General features: G+C 43.5%; 1 protein-coding gene across 1 annotated transcript; it reads left to right on the top strand.

The window, feature by feature from the left end:
• Positions 1–8176: 8176 nt before the first annotated feature.
• On the top strand, positions 8177–16042 carry TMEM97 (transmembrane protein 97). Its single transcript, XM_033090856.1, has 3 exons — positions 8177–8403; positions 13415–13559; positions 14467–16042. Exons 1-3 carry the CDS (start codon positions 8275–8277, stop codon positions 14724–14726), a joined length of 534 nt encoding a protein of 177 aa, XP_032946747.1. The 5' UTR covers positions 8177–8274; the 3' UTR covers positions 14727–16042.
• Positions 16043–16076: the final 34 nt, after the last annotated feature.

Raw genomic sequence — 16076 nt, 5'->3', positions numbered from 1 at the left:
TCCTGGATTTCATCGTAGTTAGGAATCATTGGATTTAGGAAACAACATCATAAGCAAGATAGACAACATGTTACAGTGAAACCGCAGAGTGACAGAAGGTCTCAAATGCAACAAAAAACTGATTGCCTAAAAAGAATAACACTGACACTTGACTTCTCAACAGCAACAAATGAAACTAGAAGACAACAGAAAAAGTCTTGAGAGGAAATAACTGTTAACCTCGAATTATAAAATATCATTTAGTGCAAATACACAAAGAAGATATTTTCAGAAAACAAATTTAGTTTACTATCAACAGATTTTCACCAAAGGCAATTCTAAACGATGTACTTCAAGAGGAAGGAAAAGAATAACTAAAAGCAGATCTCCAATGCAAGAATAGTGAACAAAGAAAGTGGACACGTGAGGAAAACTAAGCCAACAGACTGCATAAAGCAATAGTGTCTAGTTGGAAGGGGGACAAAATAAATTAGACAAGGCGTTCTTTAAACAGGGATGCACATACAAAGAAAGACTTCAGGAAATGCATAGGCACATACATTTTTAAGAGTCAACGTCAATGTTTCCCACCACCGCCATTCTCCCACTTTACAAAAGAAAGACATACTTCTTACACATCCTAAATATTACAATGGCACAATGTCCTTGTGTGTAAAAATTTCTTGGGTTGCCAGGTGAAAGGTTTTGTTTATGAAGATCTCACCTCTTTCGTCTCAGTACTGTCAGTACATCAATCCTGAGAGAGAATTCCTGGAAAGTAAAGAGAGCATTAGGAAGAAATATCAAGACGTTCAATCTGTTATTTCAGACAACAAATTCATGACACAGCTCTCTGTCTTAAAATTCAAAAGTGAGATGTTTTTTGTGGAAATACATATAAAATGAAGCCAGACTTCCTAACAGAAGGTAAATCAGTTTCGACTCCTTGGTTTGCCAATGAGGACTTTTCAATTAGTTGATATGGTAGTCATTTTTCCATAATTACAATTAGTTGGAATCTGTAGCTATAAAGTTCTAGCAAAAATATATTTAAAGCAAAAAATTTAAAAATTAGCAAAAAAAATATTGTACAAGTGTTGGTGAGAATGTGAGAAATTGGAACATTTGTGCATTGTTAACAGGAATGTAAAATGGTGCAGCCACTATGGAAAAGTGTGGCATTTCCTCAAAAAAAAAAAAAGTTAGAATTACCCTTTGATCCAACAATTCCATTTCTGGGTATATACACAGATTAACTGAAAGCAGCAACTCCAACAGATATTTGTGCACCAGTGTTCATAGCAGCATTATTCACAACAGCCCAAAGATGGAAACAACCGAAATGTCCATGGATGGATGAATGAATAAACAAAATATGGTGTATACATAACTATGGATTATTATTCAGGCTTAAAAAGGAAGGAAATGGTGATGCATAATACATGGATGAACCTTGAAGACATTATGCTAAGTGAAATAAGGCAGATACAAAGGACAAATACTGTATGATTCTACTTATATGAGGTACCTAGAAGGGTCAGATTCATATTGACAGAAAGTAGAATAGGGGTTACCAAGGGCTGGGGGAGAGGGACAGTGGGAAGGAATGGGGAGTTTAATGAGCACAGAATTTCAGTTTGAGATAATGAAAAAGTTCTGGAGATGGAGAGTGGTGATAATGGCACAACACTTAAAATGGGAGATCTTGTTAGTTAATTTTACCACAATTTAAAAATATATATAAAACTGTGCTGTCCCAGAAATGGAAAAATGAAAAAAAAATGGAAAGATGTATCAGTAGCTAATCGATTTATTTTCAGTCTCTTTTCTAAATAATAATAACATTTTAAGGACATAAAATCAGTTAATAGTAAATGTAAGGATTTATTTCTGGACTCTCTTTTATATTCCACTGAAATATTTTTGTCTTTATGCCAGTTACTCCAGTGTAGCTTTGCAGTAAATTTTGAAATCAAGAAGTGTGAGTCCTCCAACTTTGTTCTTTTTCGAGATTATTTTGGCTCTTTTGGGTCCTTTGCATTTCCATACGAATTTTAGAATCAGCTTGTTAATTTCTGCAAAAAGGACAGCTGAGATTTTGATAGGGATTGCACTGAATGTAAATGAATTGGGGGAATATTGCCATTTTAACAATATTAAATCTGATCCATGAACATGGAATGTTTCCATTTATTTAGCTCTTCTTTCGTTTTTTTTTAATGTTTTGTCATTTTCAGTGTACAAGTCTTGTACTTCCTTTCTTAAATTTATTCCCAAGTAATTATTTTTGATGGAGTTGTTTTCTTAATTTCATGTTCAGATTATTTACTGCTCATATATAAAAATACAGTTGATTTTTGTATATTGGTATTTATCCCACAATCTGGCTGAACTCGATTAGTTATAATAGTTTTTTAATGTATTCCCCTTAGGATTTTATAATAAAGTTTAACATCCTCTGGAAAACATTGTAATCTAAAATTTTTATATAAAGCTTTTCTGTTTTTTCCTGAGGGTAAAAATGAAAAGTTTCCAGTCTGTTAAAAACAAACAAACAAAAAAAAAAAACATTGATGATGGCATTTAATAAGAAATTTTTTTTTTATTTTTGTTTTTTAAGGGCAGTTAGGCTTGGCCAAAAACTATTTTGAAAGATGTCAAACCTGTTGAAAAGTAGAAAGAAATAGTACAATGAAAACCCATATACTCTTCACCTATAGGTTCACCAGTTTTAAACATTTGCCACATTTCTTTTATTAGTCTACACACAAATATGTATATACAGAGGGTGCCAAAAAAATGTATACATATTTTAAGAAAGGAAAAAACTGTATTAAAATTGTAATACTCAATATATACCAATAACAAAAGATGAATACAAATCATGTGTATACATTTTTTTGATATCCCCGATATATACATATATATTTATGTATATAAATATATGTACTTTTTTATTTAAAAAAATTTTTTTAAACTTTTATTTGTTTAAGTGTGTTTTTCCAGGCCCCATCAGCTCCAAGTCAAGTAGTTGTTTCAATCTTGTTGTGGAGAGCGCAGCTCATACTGGCCCATGTGGGGATCGAACCAGCAACCTTGTTGTTAAGAGCACCATGCTCTAACAAAATGAGCCAAGCGGCCGTCCCCTGTACTTTTTATTTTTGATGAAATATTATGAAACTTCACCCCTAATGTATCTCCTAAAAACAAGGACATTATCCTACATAACTACAGTTCCATTAGCATACCTAAGAAAATTAACATTTGGTATATTATCTAACATACAGGACATACTCAAATTTCTCCAGTTGTCCCAAAAATTTCATTTATAGCTTTTTTTTTTTTTCCAGTTCAGGGTCTAGCCAAGGATCATGTATTGCCTTTGGTTATCGTATTTTGTTAGCATCCTTTAATATAGGAAACTCTGCCTTTTCTTTCATGGCATTTGGATCTATGAAGATGCAAGGCCAATTGTTATGTAAAATGCCCTACAAAGATTTGGATTTTTTCTGATGATTGTTTCCACATCATTAGATTCAGGTTGGTAGACTGTTATAGAGGGGATGTGGTGTACTTCCCATTCCATCAGATCAGGAGGCATAAATGTTTATCCCATTTTTGGTGATATTAAGCTTGGTCATTTGATCAAGGTTGTGACTGCCAGATCTCTCCATTGTAAAGGTGCCTTTTCCCTTTAAAATTATGTTTAAAAATTGTTATATATGTTGAGATACATCTATCTTGAAAAGAAGTCTGACCCAAATACCTCCATTTTTTTCCCTTTTTTAGCTTCTCAACTTCTAGAAACACATGATCTAGTATACAAATTCCAGTGGCTTGCTTCCCGCCTTTCCCGGGCCAGTCTACCGTGCACGTGAATGAATCTTCCTACAACACAAACTTCCTTCCTCAGGATCTCCCCCTGTCTCTGCCCTGATCTCAAACCTATTTGCTCTTAACTTTCCAGAGCCAGTCACCGGACCCCTCCTCCCCAGACCAAACTTAGCTCCACTCCTACCTGACAACTAGATCTGGGACAAGGGTGAGATAAATAACACACCTCAGCCACAAAACTTAGGTGAGCACCAAAATACTCAGTAATCAGGATAAATCATATTTTAAGGCAGTAATTTTAAAAATCAAAATTAATGCAAAAAGATGTATGATCAACAAAATATCTGAATTTTAGAAAATCTTTCACAATTAACCCCCACCTTCTCTGTCCCTCCATCCAAGTTCACAGGTTCTTTGACATGAGAAGGAGGTAATCACTCAAGACAGCTGGCTAGCTGCCCTCTGGCTCAGTGAAACCCACAGATCTTGAGAGATCACTCTGAATCTCCCCCACACAGACCCTTGCTACACCTCCAGCACTGAGAGAATTAGCTTTAGTTAATGAATATACAGAGGATGCCAAAAAAATGTATACACATTTTAAGAAAGGAAAAGACTGTATTAATATATACCGATAACAAAAGATGAATACAAGTCACGTTTGACTTCTGCAATTACAAGAGGTGCTCAGTGTGGTTACCATCAGCGTCCAGACACTTCTGATTACAGCGAACTTATGCTTGAGCAATGTTGACCAAAGTGTTAACATCTTTTAAAATGTGTATACATTTTTTTGGGGCACCACTGGTATGTTTTGGCTTTGAGGTGTGAAGCCATCTGCTGATTCTAGAACCACAGTGGCTTTCCAGGTCTTATCATTTTCCATTCCATTAGCAGCAGACTCTCTTGAAATCTGATATATCTCCATGTTGCCCTTGGTTGGCTGTTCTTACACCCAGTGTTCCTTCACAATTTCACTGCGTGGCAATCTCTGTGTTGCAGAGGAGTCTGACTTTCATAGTATTTAGTTCACTCAACAATGACCCCAGCTTTGCGTTAGTTAAATAAAGATGCCAAAGGCACAGTCTTTGCTCTCAAGGAACCTACAGTCTAGCAGGGAAGGTATTCAGATCACTGTTTCTCAGAGTGAAAGGAATAAATGTGTCAGAGAAGAGGTTCAGAGAGGGCAGCAATGCCACCAAATCAGGGCCATTAGGGAAGGTGGCCTTCAGCTGAGTCTCAAAGTATTTTAAGGGATAGGGGAGGTGGACAGGGGTGGGGTGAGAAGGGTCGGTGCCTTATAAGGAGAGAGAAAAGTGAAATAAAATCAAAGAGGAGAGGGACAAGCTTTGTACAGTTGCTGCCAAAGACGAAGACTGAGGGTCTAGCTCGGGCTTTCTCCGAGCACTTTGCTCTGGGGGTTAAAATGCTTGAGTTCCATTTCTACCACCATGGGGTCCATTGTTAGGCTAATGGTGTTTGTCTCCTCGCAATACAAATCATTTTTTTAAAGTGCTAAGTGTTGCCTCTTTCTCCCTCATTCTTTCACTCAGCCAACACTTGCTTTGGGTGAGGAATCTGCTGATTAGCCATGTCCTTCAGCCCAGAGCCCTTTGCCTTCTACCACTTATCTGATCTCATGAAATTAAGAGCTGCGGTTCCCCCACTGAAACAATTTCAAACACAAACCGCAGCTGGGCAGAGATTTTTTTTTTTTTTTTTGGATAGAGGGGCCTTCCAGTGCAAGTGCTTGGCCTTGAAAATCTTTATCTACAGATAACAAACTTGGCCCGGTGAGATGTTTTTGGAGGAACAGTCCCATTAACAGCTGGACATTTACCACATTCTCTGGGCAAATCTCAGCTTAGGGGCCCCACCCCCTCCCTGCAGCAAGCAGTTATAATCATGGGGTACAGCTTAAAAGGTGCAGCCGTGTCCTGAAAGCCGTTCTTGGGGGCAGGGGGGAGCATACTGTTGCCAGGCCCCTCCTGAGTACAGCTGTGTAAAGAGTCCACCAGCCCGCCCAAGAGGCCCTGTGGGGGCCAGAACTTGTATTTGCACAATGTTCAGCCACCCATGACGTTCATCCCTGGCTCACAGCCCCAGAAGGGACCTCCACCTCCCTCTCCTGCTGTGCTCTCCTTCTACCCTGCTCTGATCATCCTCCCGAGGAAACACCCTTCTCCTCTCCAGAGCCCAAAGCCCTCACTGTGAAGCTAACAAACCCCTCCACACCCTCAGCCTTCACCTCCTGCAGTAACTGACACGTGGCTGTCCCTACCCCTCAAGGTCTTGGCTTCCCACAACTCTGTCCAGCGCAGGGTGTTCATTTTCTCACACTCCACAAGCTCAGGGTCAGGAGGTGGGGCCACGGAGCCTCCCTGCTCCCCAAGGCCGGATCCACCCGTTTCCCCTCCAGTCTCTGAGGTTGAAGCCATACCTCACCCCATGCACACTTTCCCCCTGGTTACTCCCCTCATGTACCGAAGACTTTGGCAATGGGCTCACAGGCTTCTCCCCACCCAGCTGCCACCACCATCCTACCTCAGTGGCCTTTGCAGTCCATCTAGCCCACACCCTGGCCTTTCTGTGCCTTGAGCTCATCTCCAAAGACCTTGCCCTCCACTCCATCTCAGTCACACCTTCCCATGGACAGAACCTCTTCCTGACACCAAGAACTCAGACATTGCACCCCCATATCATACTCTCCCAACCTTCTGGCCCGTGCATCCAGTTTCTAGCGCTCTTCCTCAGCCTCAATCCTTTCACCCTTCTACTCTCTTTCTGACCTCACATCACTCACTACCCATCCAGCTTGACGAGCATGCTCCATCTCTCCACTCTCGCTCAGCTCCTCAAAACCACCATTGTCTGTCTGAACCCCACACTGGAGGAGTCCAACAGCCTTTTTCTGAGCCCTGGAGTAAAGCACATGGCTTAGGAGATTGGGGCCTCCAGATCAGTGGCCACCCACCTCAGCTGGGCCCTCCAGGCTGCCAACAATTTCTCTGTCCTGGTCCCATGGGGCCCATGCTACGGAGCACAGAGCTCCTCTGACCTAACCCTAATCCTTCCCTTCTCTCCAGCCCCGGAGGGACTGCTGTCTTCCTCCTGTATGCACAACTTCTCCCCCGACCCAGAAACTTTCAACAGCACCTAACAAGTGCCAGTGCTGTAGTCTCTCTCATCTGAAAAATAAGCCCTCTCTTGAGCACATCTCCCTCCAGCCACTGCCCCATTTCTCCCTCCCCTTCACAACCAGATATCTACACTCCCTGCCTCCATCTCCCGCCTTCCTTATTCCTGGCCCTGCTGACATCTGGCACCTGCCTCCACCAGTCACAACTGCCCTAACGGCCACCCGGGAGTACTGACACAGTGTCGCTCTGACACAGCTGACTCTCCTTCTGTCCTTGTGTTTCTGACATCACACTCCTGTTATCCACCTGTATCACAGCCCCCTCCTTGGAGGAACCCTGAGGTTGGAGCTCCTGTTAGAGGCCCTCTGCTCTCAGAACTTCAACTCCTGTCAAACCCTAATGCCGCACAAATCTGCATCTCGAGACAGGTTCATCCAAATGCTTACTAGACTTGACTCAGATGCTGCAGGGACGGCTTAATGTCAACATGGCCAGAACCAATTACCTTCTCTTCAACTTCTCTTTTTTGTCCCTCTCCGCAAATGGCAGCCCCATCCAAAGCAGACCTGGGTCCAGCATACAGAGATCAATGTTTGCTGAATGAATAAATAAATCCCTGATCCTCCTTCATTCTCAACGGCCAGTCACCAAGACCTATCCATTTTACTGTCTATACCCCTCTGCTTTTTAAAAAAAAAATTGAGGCTGGCTGCCTCCTACGCATCCGTCGGAAGGCTTCCGGGACTCTTCATCTCCGGCGGGACAGGGATCTTACCCCGTGTTCCCACCGCCCGTGACTGCCGTGCCACAGCAACACGCTGTCCGGCCGGCTCTAGTCTGCGACACCCCCACTGCATCTCCATAAGCGCCCACCTCCCAGCACCCAGGAGACGCTCGGTGAGCCCAAAACCGAGGGAGTGAATCGAGTACTGATCGCAAAGGGCCACAAGGGGCGGCCGCCGCCGAGCCCCGCGCGCCACGCGGTGGGCGGTGAGAGGCCCGCCGGGCCCGCCTCCCTGGCACAGCCCTCCGTTCGCACGCGCCGCGCGGCAGCAAGGAGCCCCGCCCTTATCCCACGCGGCACTCCTGGCAGCCAATGCGGGGCGACTTCTCGACACGCTATACTCATTCAAGCCAATAGACGTGCCCTGAGGAGAGTCCCGCCTCTCCCAGCCAACCAATGGGAGCGGACTGCGTATCCTTCAAAGCGGGGGGGCCGCAGGGGTAAGGGGTCCGGGGACCATGCGTGGTGTCCGTCCCTATTCCCACGTTGGCGGTCTCAGCTAGCGAAACCTCGGCTCCTGCCCGGCCCAGCTAACGGATGATGGGGACTCTGAGCGCCCGACGCGGCCTGGAGTGGCTGCTGGGCCTCTACTTCCTCTCCCACGTTCCCATCACCCTGCTCTTGGACCTGCAGACGGTGCTGCCGCGCGAACTCTACCCGGTCGAGGTGAGGGCGCCGGTCGGTCCCCGCAGTTTAGGGTCCCCCCGCGCGCTGCGGTTGTGCCCTGGCGTTCCCATGACTTCCCGTCCTCCGCCTTCGGGTCCCCCTTCGCCCACCCAAGGCTGCAGTTCTGTCTTCCTTAGGTCCTGCGGGTGCTTCGGCCCCTCCTTACCCTTCAACTCGAACTTCTTCCCCGGGGTTTTCTTTGTCTATCCCAGATCCTTCCCCCAAGCTACTGGGAGCATACACTATTCCTTTGAAAACAGTTCTTATGTTTAAGGCTCTTAGACCCCATCTCTATAGTCAGTTGTCAATGTTTGAGGGAAGTAACCTGGATGAACCAGTGTCTAAATCACGTGTGAGTTTTGTTTTAACGTTGTGTTTCTTGAAAGAACTTTAAAATACCGTCTAATCACAAATAATTCAAGTAGAATTAGAGCCATCTAATGGGCATTTGCAGATCGTCATTACTCCAAGATCAGGATCCAGCAACTTCAAAAGCTCAGAAGTAAGTTAAGGACACCTTTTCAAATGGGCCCTTTCCATTGGGTTCCACTAAGAATGATCACCTGGGTAGAAATAGGGGCAAAAAGCCTCATTTTCTTGGTTGTTGGAGAACATTCTTATTTCCAAATTTTGTTTTGATGCATTTTGTTTCTTGAGAAATTTATTTTCCCGGTCTTTTCATGCCTCGACCCTGTGTAACTTTCTTCCGTGGAATTCCTGTTCTCAGTCTATGTATCTCCAGTCTGTCTGTACTTGCCCACAGTTCTGCAGACTGACTCATCACCTATAGATTTAATTTTGCCCCTGTTTCTTCTTAAATGATTTTTCTGTGCAGAGCAAGGTTTCTTAACCGGAGGTCCATGAACCCGACAGTGCATGCAAAATTGGGTGTGCCTTGTATTTTCTGGGAGGAGAGTGTGTAGCTTCCATGAACTTTTCCAGGGGTCTAACCCTCCCCAAAAGGTTAAGAGCTGGTGCTCTGTGTACCCCTACTCCATAGTCTTTTGGTTTGTGTTCTTCTAAATCCAAGCATAACTGGGAAGACCTCTAACCTATCTTTTTGTGGGAAATGTGTATGTAGATAATGTGTGACTAGAGCATTGGATTGCAGTTTGGAAACGGGGATATCCCAAGAACTGCTTGAGTGTCTTTGGCAAGTCAGGGCTCTAGCCTGAGTTATCAAGTAAGAGAATGTTGGGTTAAATTACAAGCTCAGGCATGTACAGGGTATTAGTTTCCTGTTGCTGCTGTAGCCAGTTACCAAAAACACAGTGGCTTAACACAGATTTATTCCCTTACAGTTCTGGAGGTCAGAAGTTCAAAATGAATCTTGCAGGGCTGGTTCCTTCTGAAGGTCCTAGTAGAGATTCTAATCTGTTCCTTGCCTTTTCCCATTTCTGGTGGCGACCAGTGTTCCTAGGCTTGTGGCCACATCACTTCAATCTCCACTTCTGTCATCACTTTGTTTCCTGGTCTTCTCTAGTCCAATCTCCCTCTGCCCTACTTTTATAAGGACACTTGTGATTACGTTTAGGGCCCTCCAGGAGAATCTCCCTGTCCCAAGATCCTTAGAGTCTCTTTTGCCAAGTAAGTTTCCATTCACAGGTTCCAGGGGTTAGGAGGTGGATATCTTTGGGGGGGCCATTATTCAGCCCACCACACAGGCCCAGGTAACACATACTCTTTCTAAACAGGTCGTCAAAGCTCTGCATTAGCCATTAGTTGCTTTGAAGAAAGTCTATGTGGCCAACAAAACTCAGGCCGGCTGCCTATTTACAATCTGTGATGTTATGAGTCCCTTTAATACTAGGCAAATATGTTACTCCAGGTTATTTCAGACTTAACAGCTGTTGTTTTCTTCATTCTTTTTGAATGTGCTATTCCCACAAGTCCTTGCTCACTACTCACAAAATAGTTAAAATGTGTCCAGCATCATAAAGATCCCATTTAAATTTATATATTTGCTTTGGTCAAGTTTCCTCAGCTTTATTTAATGTTGGCTTATTGTAAAAGGTCAAGGGCCAATGCAGGCAGGATCTGGCCAGAAACTGTGTGTGTGTGTGTGTGTGTGTGTGTGTGTGTGTGTGTGTTCTGAACGTGTTAGCAACATGGCATCCTGGCTGAAAGGCCTGCGCCTCAACAAGTCACTCTTGTTGCTCCGAGGTGGGGAAATGATGGTTTGCTGCTTCTCCATGAGGAAAATAATAATAATAAAAGCCTTGAGTTATTCTCAGATTCTCTTTGATAATTTGCCAACATTTAACATCTGTTGTTTTTTTCCTCCTTAAATAGAAGGGATTTTCCCCAAGAACTAAAAAGCTTATGGAGATCACACAATGTTTGGGCTAAAATTTGCAAATACTTTTCTTGGTTTGAATCAAATCAACACTTGGAAAAACTCTTACTATGAAACAGTAAGAATTTAGCTGGGATTAGAACATGAAGAAGATGGGAAGCATTTTGGAGTGTCATTTGCAGTTGGGAGCCATTGCTTCTGTTAGAAATAAGGAAAAATGGGTGAGCATCTATGTCTGAAATCAATCTGTGCTCTCATTCTAAGTTAGAGAAGGGCAAAAATGTTCAACTGGTTTAGAATTCCATGTGTGCAGGCCAGGTGACTATTTTTAATGGGTAAATTGAATGGTAAATTGAATCAAATCTGACTCAGGAATAAATGGAAACAGTTCTAGTACCTTTTTGGGAGTCTTACTAATGAGAATAATTCTTATTAAGGACCAGTTGCAATGCCAAGATCTTTAATAGGATTAAACTTGAACCTCTCCAAATATGTATTAATTATATTCAATTAAGTAATCTGTATGTGCTAGCCATTGTATTAACTCATTTCATCTTACCAACAGTGAAGTGTAGGTACTGTAATTGAGAAACAAGCTTAGTGAGATTAAGTGCTTTTTGCCCAGAGCCAGCACTCAGAGCCAGGCTGTCATGCGGGGTCTCTGGTCCTGCTCCCCGCATAAGAAAGCAGGATATGGTGAGGCCAAACAGGAACTTGACCGATGGAGCCATGGGTAGAGGGGTCATACCACTATAGTCTCGCTGGCGGCTGGGTTGGAGATACAGGAAGCAGGCTCTACAACCTGCTGTCCACTTCTCTGCCAACCAACCAACCCCGTGCTAACTGCAATCCACGTTTGCTAGCTCAGCCACGACAGTTATGTCAATGGCCAGTGGCTAACTGGTTATAGCTACCTATAATTACAGCTCACGGCAATCTACTACCCAAGCCAGCACCTTTCCATGTAAGGCCGAGAGCCTGGAAACTGCTCTCTGGGACTCTGTCCCCACAGGCACTCTACCGCCAGGTCCCATGCTCTTTATTCTGCTGAGGGCCTGTGCCTGGCCTTCCACCAGCCCTCACTGTGGCATCAGGTGGCTGTTGTATGAGTGTGGGCAAGTGTTTGGGTTCTAATTGATTACTGCAAGAGCTGGATGAGGATTTAGTTTACTAATCTCGTCCTGCAGCCCTTAGAAATTATAGTGCTGTACGAATCTGCCTGGATTTCTGAAATAGGTGGATCTGAGAGATTGGATACGGATTGAATAGGAAATGAAATTCAAATGAACCAGAATGCCCTTTAAATTCTGTGGTAACTCTTTTTACCGCAGAAAAGCAGGTTGTTACCTCCAGTATTTTTTTAAGGAAATCTAGAAAGCAAAAAGGGATCTTAAAAAAACATTTAGCTGCTTGTTTTACAGATGAGAAAGAGTACAGTGACTTAGGCTTTATGAATATTTTCTACATTATCATCCTGAAAAGTGCTTACTTAGAAGGAAGCTAAGGGTATTGCTGTGAATTTAAATTTCAAGTACAAATTAGAGATCACTTGGTCAATAAATTGGTTCTCTAGCCAGAGCCTTTCTAAAATTAATATAACAGAGTATTTCTGGCTATTTGCTTAAAGCTCACTTGTACCAATGAGTTCTCTATTTAACAGTAAGGAGCCTTTATCTTTTGATTAAAAATTAACAGGAAAAGTATCTTTGGATTTTCCACTGTAAGCTAAACTTTACCTTGGAAGTTGTCTTTATCATAATATAAAGGTATATACAAGTATTTGGCTCTGAAGGCAGGTGTGTCAACATAATGCCATCTCCGGGACATTAAATGCAATAGACCGTCAGTAGTCCACGTGGCGTGCAAAGCCCTAAGCTTTTGGTCTTTTAAAAAAGCACAGAATGGGCAGCCTCAAAGCCTCCTACTTCCCTCCTCTGCCAGTAGCCATGTCAGCAGGGATCTGTATTTTTTTACTTGACAGCTCAATTACGAGGGTGGGGCCCAAGTTAGAACTGAGACTGCCAACACAAGTTTTGACATAGCCAAGAAGCTATGTAGTTTGTGGTCTGGGGCAGAGTTTGTTCTACAAATATCCTATTGGTCTCCTGAAAGAAAAAACTTGAGAACTAGGGGAGTTAAGAGTGATAAGGAATTTGAGATTTGGGGATTATTTAAGTTGTCTAAAATTGCATCTTCACAGAGGTTCAATTTACCCCCCTTCTACCACCCTCAAAAGAAGACAAACTCGGTTCATTTCTGTATGTGGAGAATGCCCTCCAAGCTTGGTGTGCAGTTACCCTTGTGAAAGGACAAATGTCAGGATGGTTTTCACATGTCGTTTCTTTATAAAGCATGATATTTTTGGCGGATATGTCACGTTTGTGCATTGATTCAGCAAACCAAGGGCCTACTAAGTGCCAAATATTGTTGCTTTTGACAGTGGGCAACACACTCAGATACGTGTTAATCATGCAGTCACACACACATGCTGGGTGGCACAAAGGGGCCCGAAGAGCTGAGGAAAGCTTCTGGGAGAAAGTAACATTTAGAGCTGGTGCGTTTTTATTAAATGACCATCGAGGCTGCATCACACAGGCCAGCTGAGTGTGCCATGTGCTGCCGCAGGAGCTGGGTCATGAGACTCTCCCGTGGGCTGGAGCCGCTGCGTGTATCCTGCCAGGTGGTGTCTTCATCGTGATCTGTATCTTTTTCTAGTTGCGAAACCTGCTGACGTGGTATGCCAAGGAGTTCAAAGACCCTCTGCTACAAAACCCCCCACCATGGTTTAAATCCTTCCTGTTCTGCGAGCTTGTGTTTCAGCTGCCTTTCTTTCCCATTGCAACATATGCCTTCTTCAAAGGTTGGTAAATGGTGGGGACATCCCATTTTTCGCTCTGAAAACAGGTCCCAGAAATCTTTTGGGCAAGTGTCTCCAAGGGAGAGGGGAGTGGTCCCTGGAGTTTGTGTGACAGTTTTATAGGATATGGTGGGAACAGCCAGGATTGCTCCTGTAAAGGGCCATTAATGCGGTTCGGGCTAACGTGTGTGGTCAGCTGGCCTGCATGACGGCCTCAGCCAACTGGAAAGCTCTCGTACACATGAAACCGGAGGCTACTGCACCTCAAGATTGAACTTGTTGCTTTTTATTGGGTTTTTGTTTTCTCCTCACAGAATTTTTTATTGTTGGCTTTCATTTTTCTGCTTTAGGTAGTATCCTACTGGCTTAGAAGCAGCAGCATCAAGCTAATTCCGAAAGGGCCTCACTTCTTAATTTAAAAGTTATTCTTACAATGTCTCCATACGACTAATGCTTTTATAAAGAAGGCGGTCATACCACCGTATGTGGCAACGGAGCTTGCACAGAATACTTCCCACTGCAGACCCCGAATCCGTCCCTCGGCAGAACCTGCTGGTCCTGTCGCTGATGTATACTGTAGTTAAGTAGATGTTGCTGGCAGCCCCCAACCCTTGCATTTAAACCAAACGGGTTTAACTGATAATGGCCATTTTACTGCCTAGTTTTTCTGAATTCCAACGCGTACCCCTGGTTCTTTGGCAGCCAGTGTGCTAGGGTCTCGGCTGTCACAGAAGTTTGGAGAGTATATAGCACTTTCCAATCTGGTTTTCCATTTATTTCCACTTGGAAAAGTAAGTAGAATGATTTCAGCTGAAGGGAGCAGGCAGAGACAGCGGGGGGAATGTCATGGGTACCCCTGGAGTCGTGAACAAAACAAACGCTTCTCTCTTTCTCTTCCCGGCAACTTTAGGAGGCTGCAAGTGGATCCGCATCCCCGCAATCGTCTACTCGGTTCACACCGTGACAACTCTAATTCCAATTCTCTCCACATTTCTATTTGAGGATTTCTCCAAAGCCAATGGTTTCAAAGCACAAGGACCTAAGACTTTCCAAGAACGACTAACCCTCGTATCTATCTATGCCCCCTACTTTCTCATCCCTCTTATGCTTCTGCTTTTCATGTTGCGGAGCCCCTACTACAAGTATGAAGAGAAAAGAAAGAAAAAATGAGAGAAATAACCATTGTCCCAGGGGGAGAGATGCCCAGAAGGCGGTTTCCTATTGGACCTAGTACAAGGAAAACTGCTCAGAACCCATTTGAAACACACAGCAGCAACACACAAGAGCAAGGCACTGGCAGGAGCCCCACCAAACTGTCACCTTCCAAGGGCACCAACAGACCGATCACCTGAGGACGGGCTGAGGGATACGGGCTAGATTATAGGGAAGTGGTGCCAAATACCTCACAGTGCGCCCCACTGCAGTTCCATTGCAGGATTACTGAAAGCAAGAGTAGAAACTGGACAAACTTCCAACAAACATGGCCTGCTTGGCATGATCCTGAGTCATTTGACCCACAATATACATGTGACTAACCCCTCGACTCATGATTATAGCAGATCACTAATCAGCAAAATGAATAGTGGGATGTTTTAGGCCATTTTAAAGTTTGAAATTATGCCTCTTTAGTAGTCATTAAAAACTATCATGTTTTCTTGGCCCCACCCCAGGGAAGGGGCAGGGGAATATTCTGTAAGAGGTTTAAACTTAGTTTTCCTTAAGGTTTGGCCCTGGCATAAGTATCAGCCAGAAACAGGAAACTGGAAGGTGTTTTGTTTCTGTCTTAAACAGCTCGTCCCAGTAGAAGAGATTTTTTTAGTCTCCTTATTTATCCTCTTTCCAAACCTTAGTGTTCTATATTTTTACAGACCATTTGATAGAAGTTGCTTTACTCAGAAGTCTGGTGTCTCAAACCTGATCTGGAAGTGTGCTTCCTACTGGATAACTTCAACCTTCCTGTCTTAGTCGAAGTGGGGGGACAGCTGGTTATGACATCCAATGTGTGCATCACATAGGGTCTCTTCACATTAGCATTTGGTGTTCCATTAGCTTTCTCTAAATTCATACACAAGGCCAACTCAAAAAAAGAAAGAAATTTGTGAATACACATGGAAAATAGTAGCAACTGGTCCCAGTTAGTTCCCCCCTTTTTGCCTGTTCTGCTCAGAAGCTGTATTGTTCTGTGGGGAGTATCATCTGACTCATGTGTCTGGTCCAAATAAAGGTAGCTGCTGACCACTGCCTGGTTTGTTTTGTGGACTAGAGGCTAGCGAGTCCAAGGTTCTTTTACAAGGGGTTAAGCGTACACTTTAAGGGCACCGGGAAGAAACAGATAAGCCATTTGAAAACAATAATTTATTGCTTTTTCTTCCAAAGCTTTGTGAATTTTTACAAAAAAAAAAAAGGGATCAAAGTTTACAGACTGCTCGGTTTAGACTAAATTGCAAGAGGTGAGACCCTCGGCCACTGAGGTCACTGGGTGTTCAGCAGATGTGCACTGACATCTGAAACAAACCCCCA

The sequence above is a fragment of the Rhinolophus ferrumequinum genome, chromosome 21 (assembly GCF_004115265.2).
Source record: "Rhinolophus ferrumequinum isolate MPI-CBG mRhiFer1 chromosome 21, mRhiFer1_v1.p, whole genome shotgun sequence".
NCBI lineage: Eukaryota > Metazoa > Chordata > Mammalia > Chiroptera > Rhinolophidae > Rhinolophus > Rhinolophus ferrumequinum.
This window is presented reverse-complemented; position numbering and strand designations above follow the sequence as displayed.

Bases quoted from the DNA above. Each gene is read 5' to 3' on its own strand.
- TMEM97 (XM_033090856.1), top strand. From the start codon at position 8,275: ATGATGGGGACTCTGAGCGCCCGACGCGGCCTGGAGTGGCTGCTGGGC. The intron at 8,404-13,414 runs GTGAGGGCGCCG...ATCTTTTTCTAG, and splicing joins GCGAACTCTACCCGGTCGAG to TTGCGAAACCTGCTGACGTG. The intron at 13,560-14,466 runs GTTGGTAAATGG...CGGCAACTTTAG, and splicing joins AACATATGCCTTCTTCAAAG to GAGGCTGCAAGTGGATCCGC.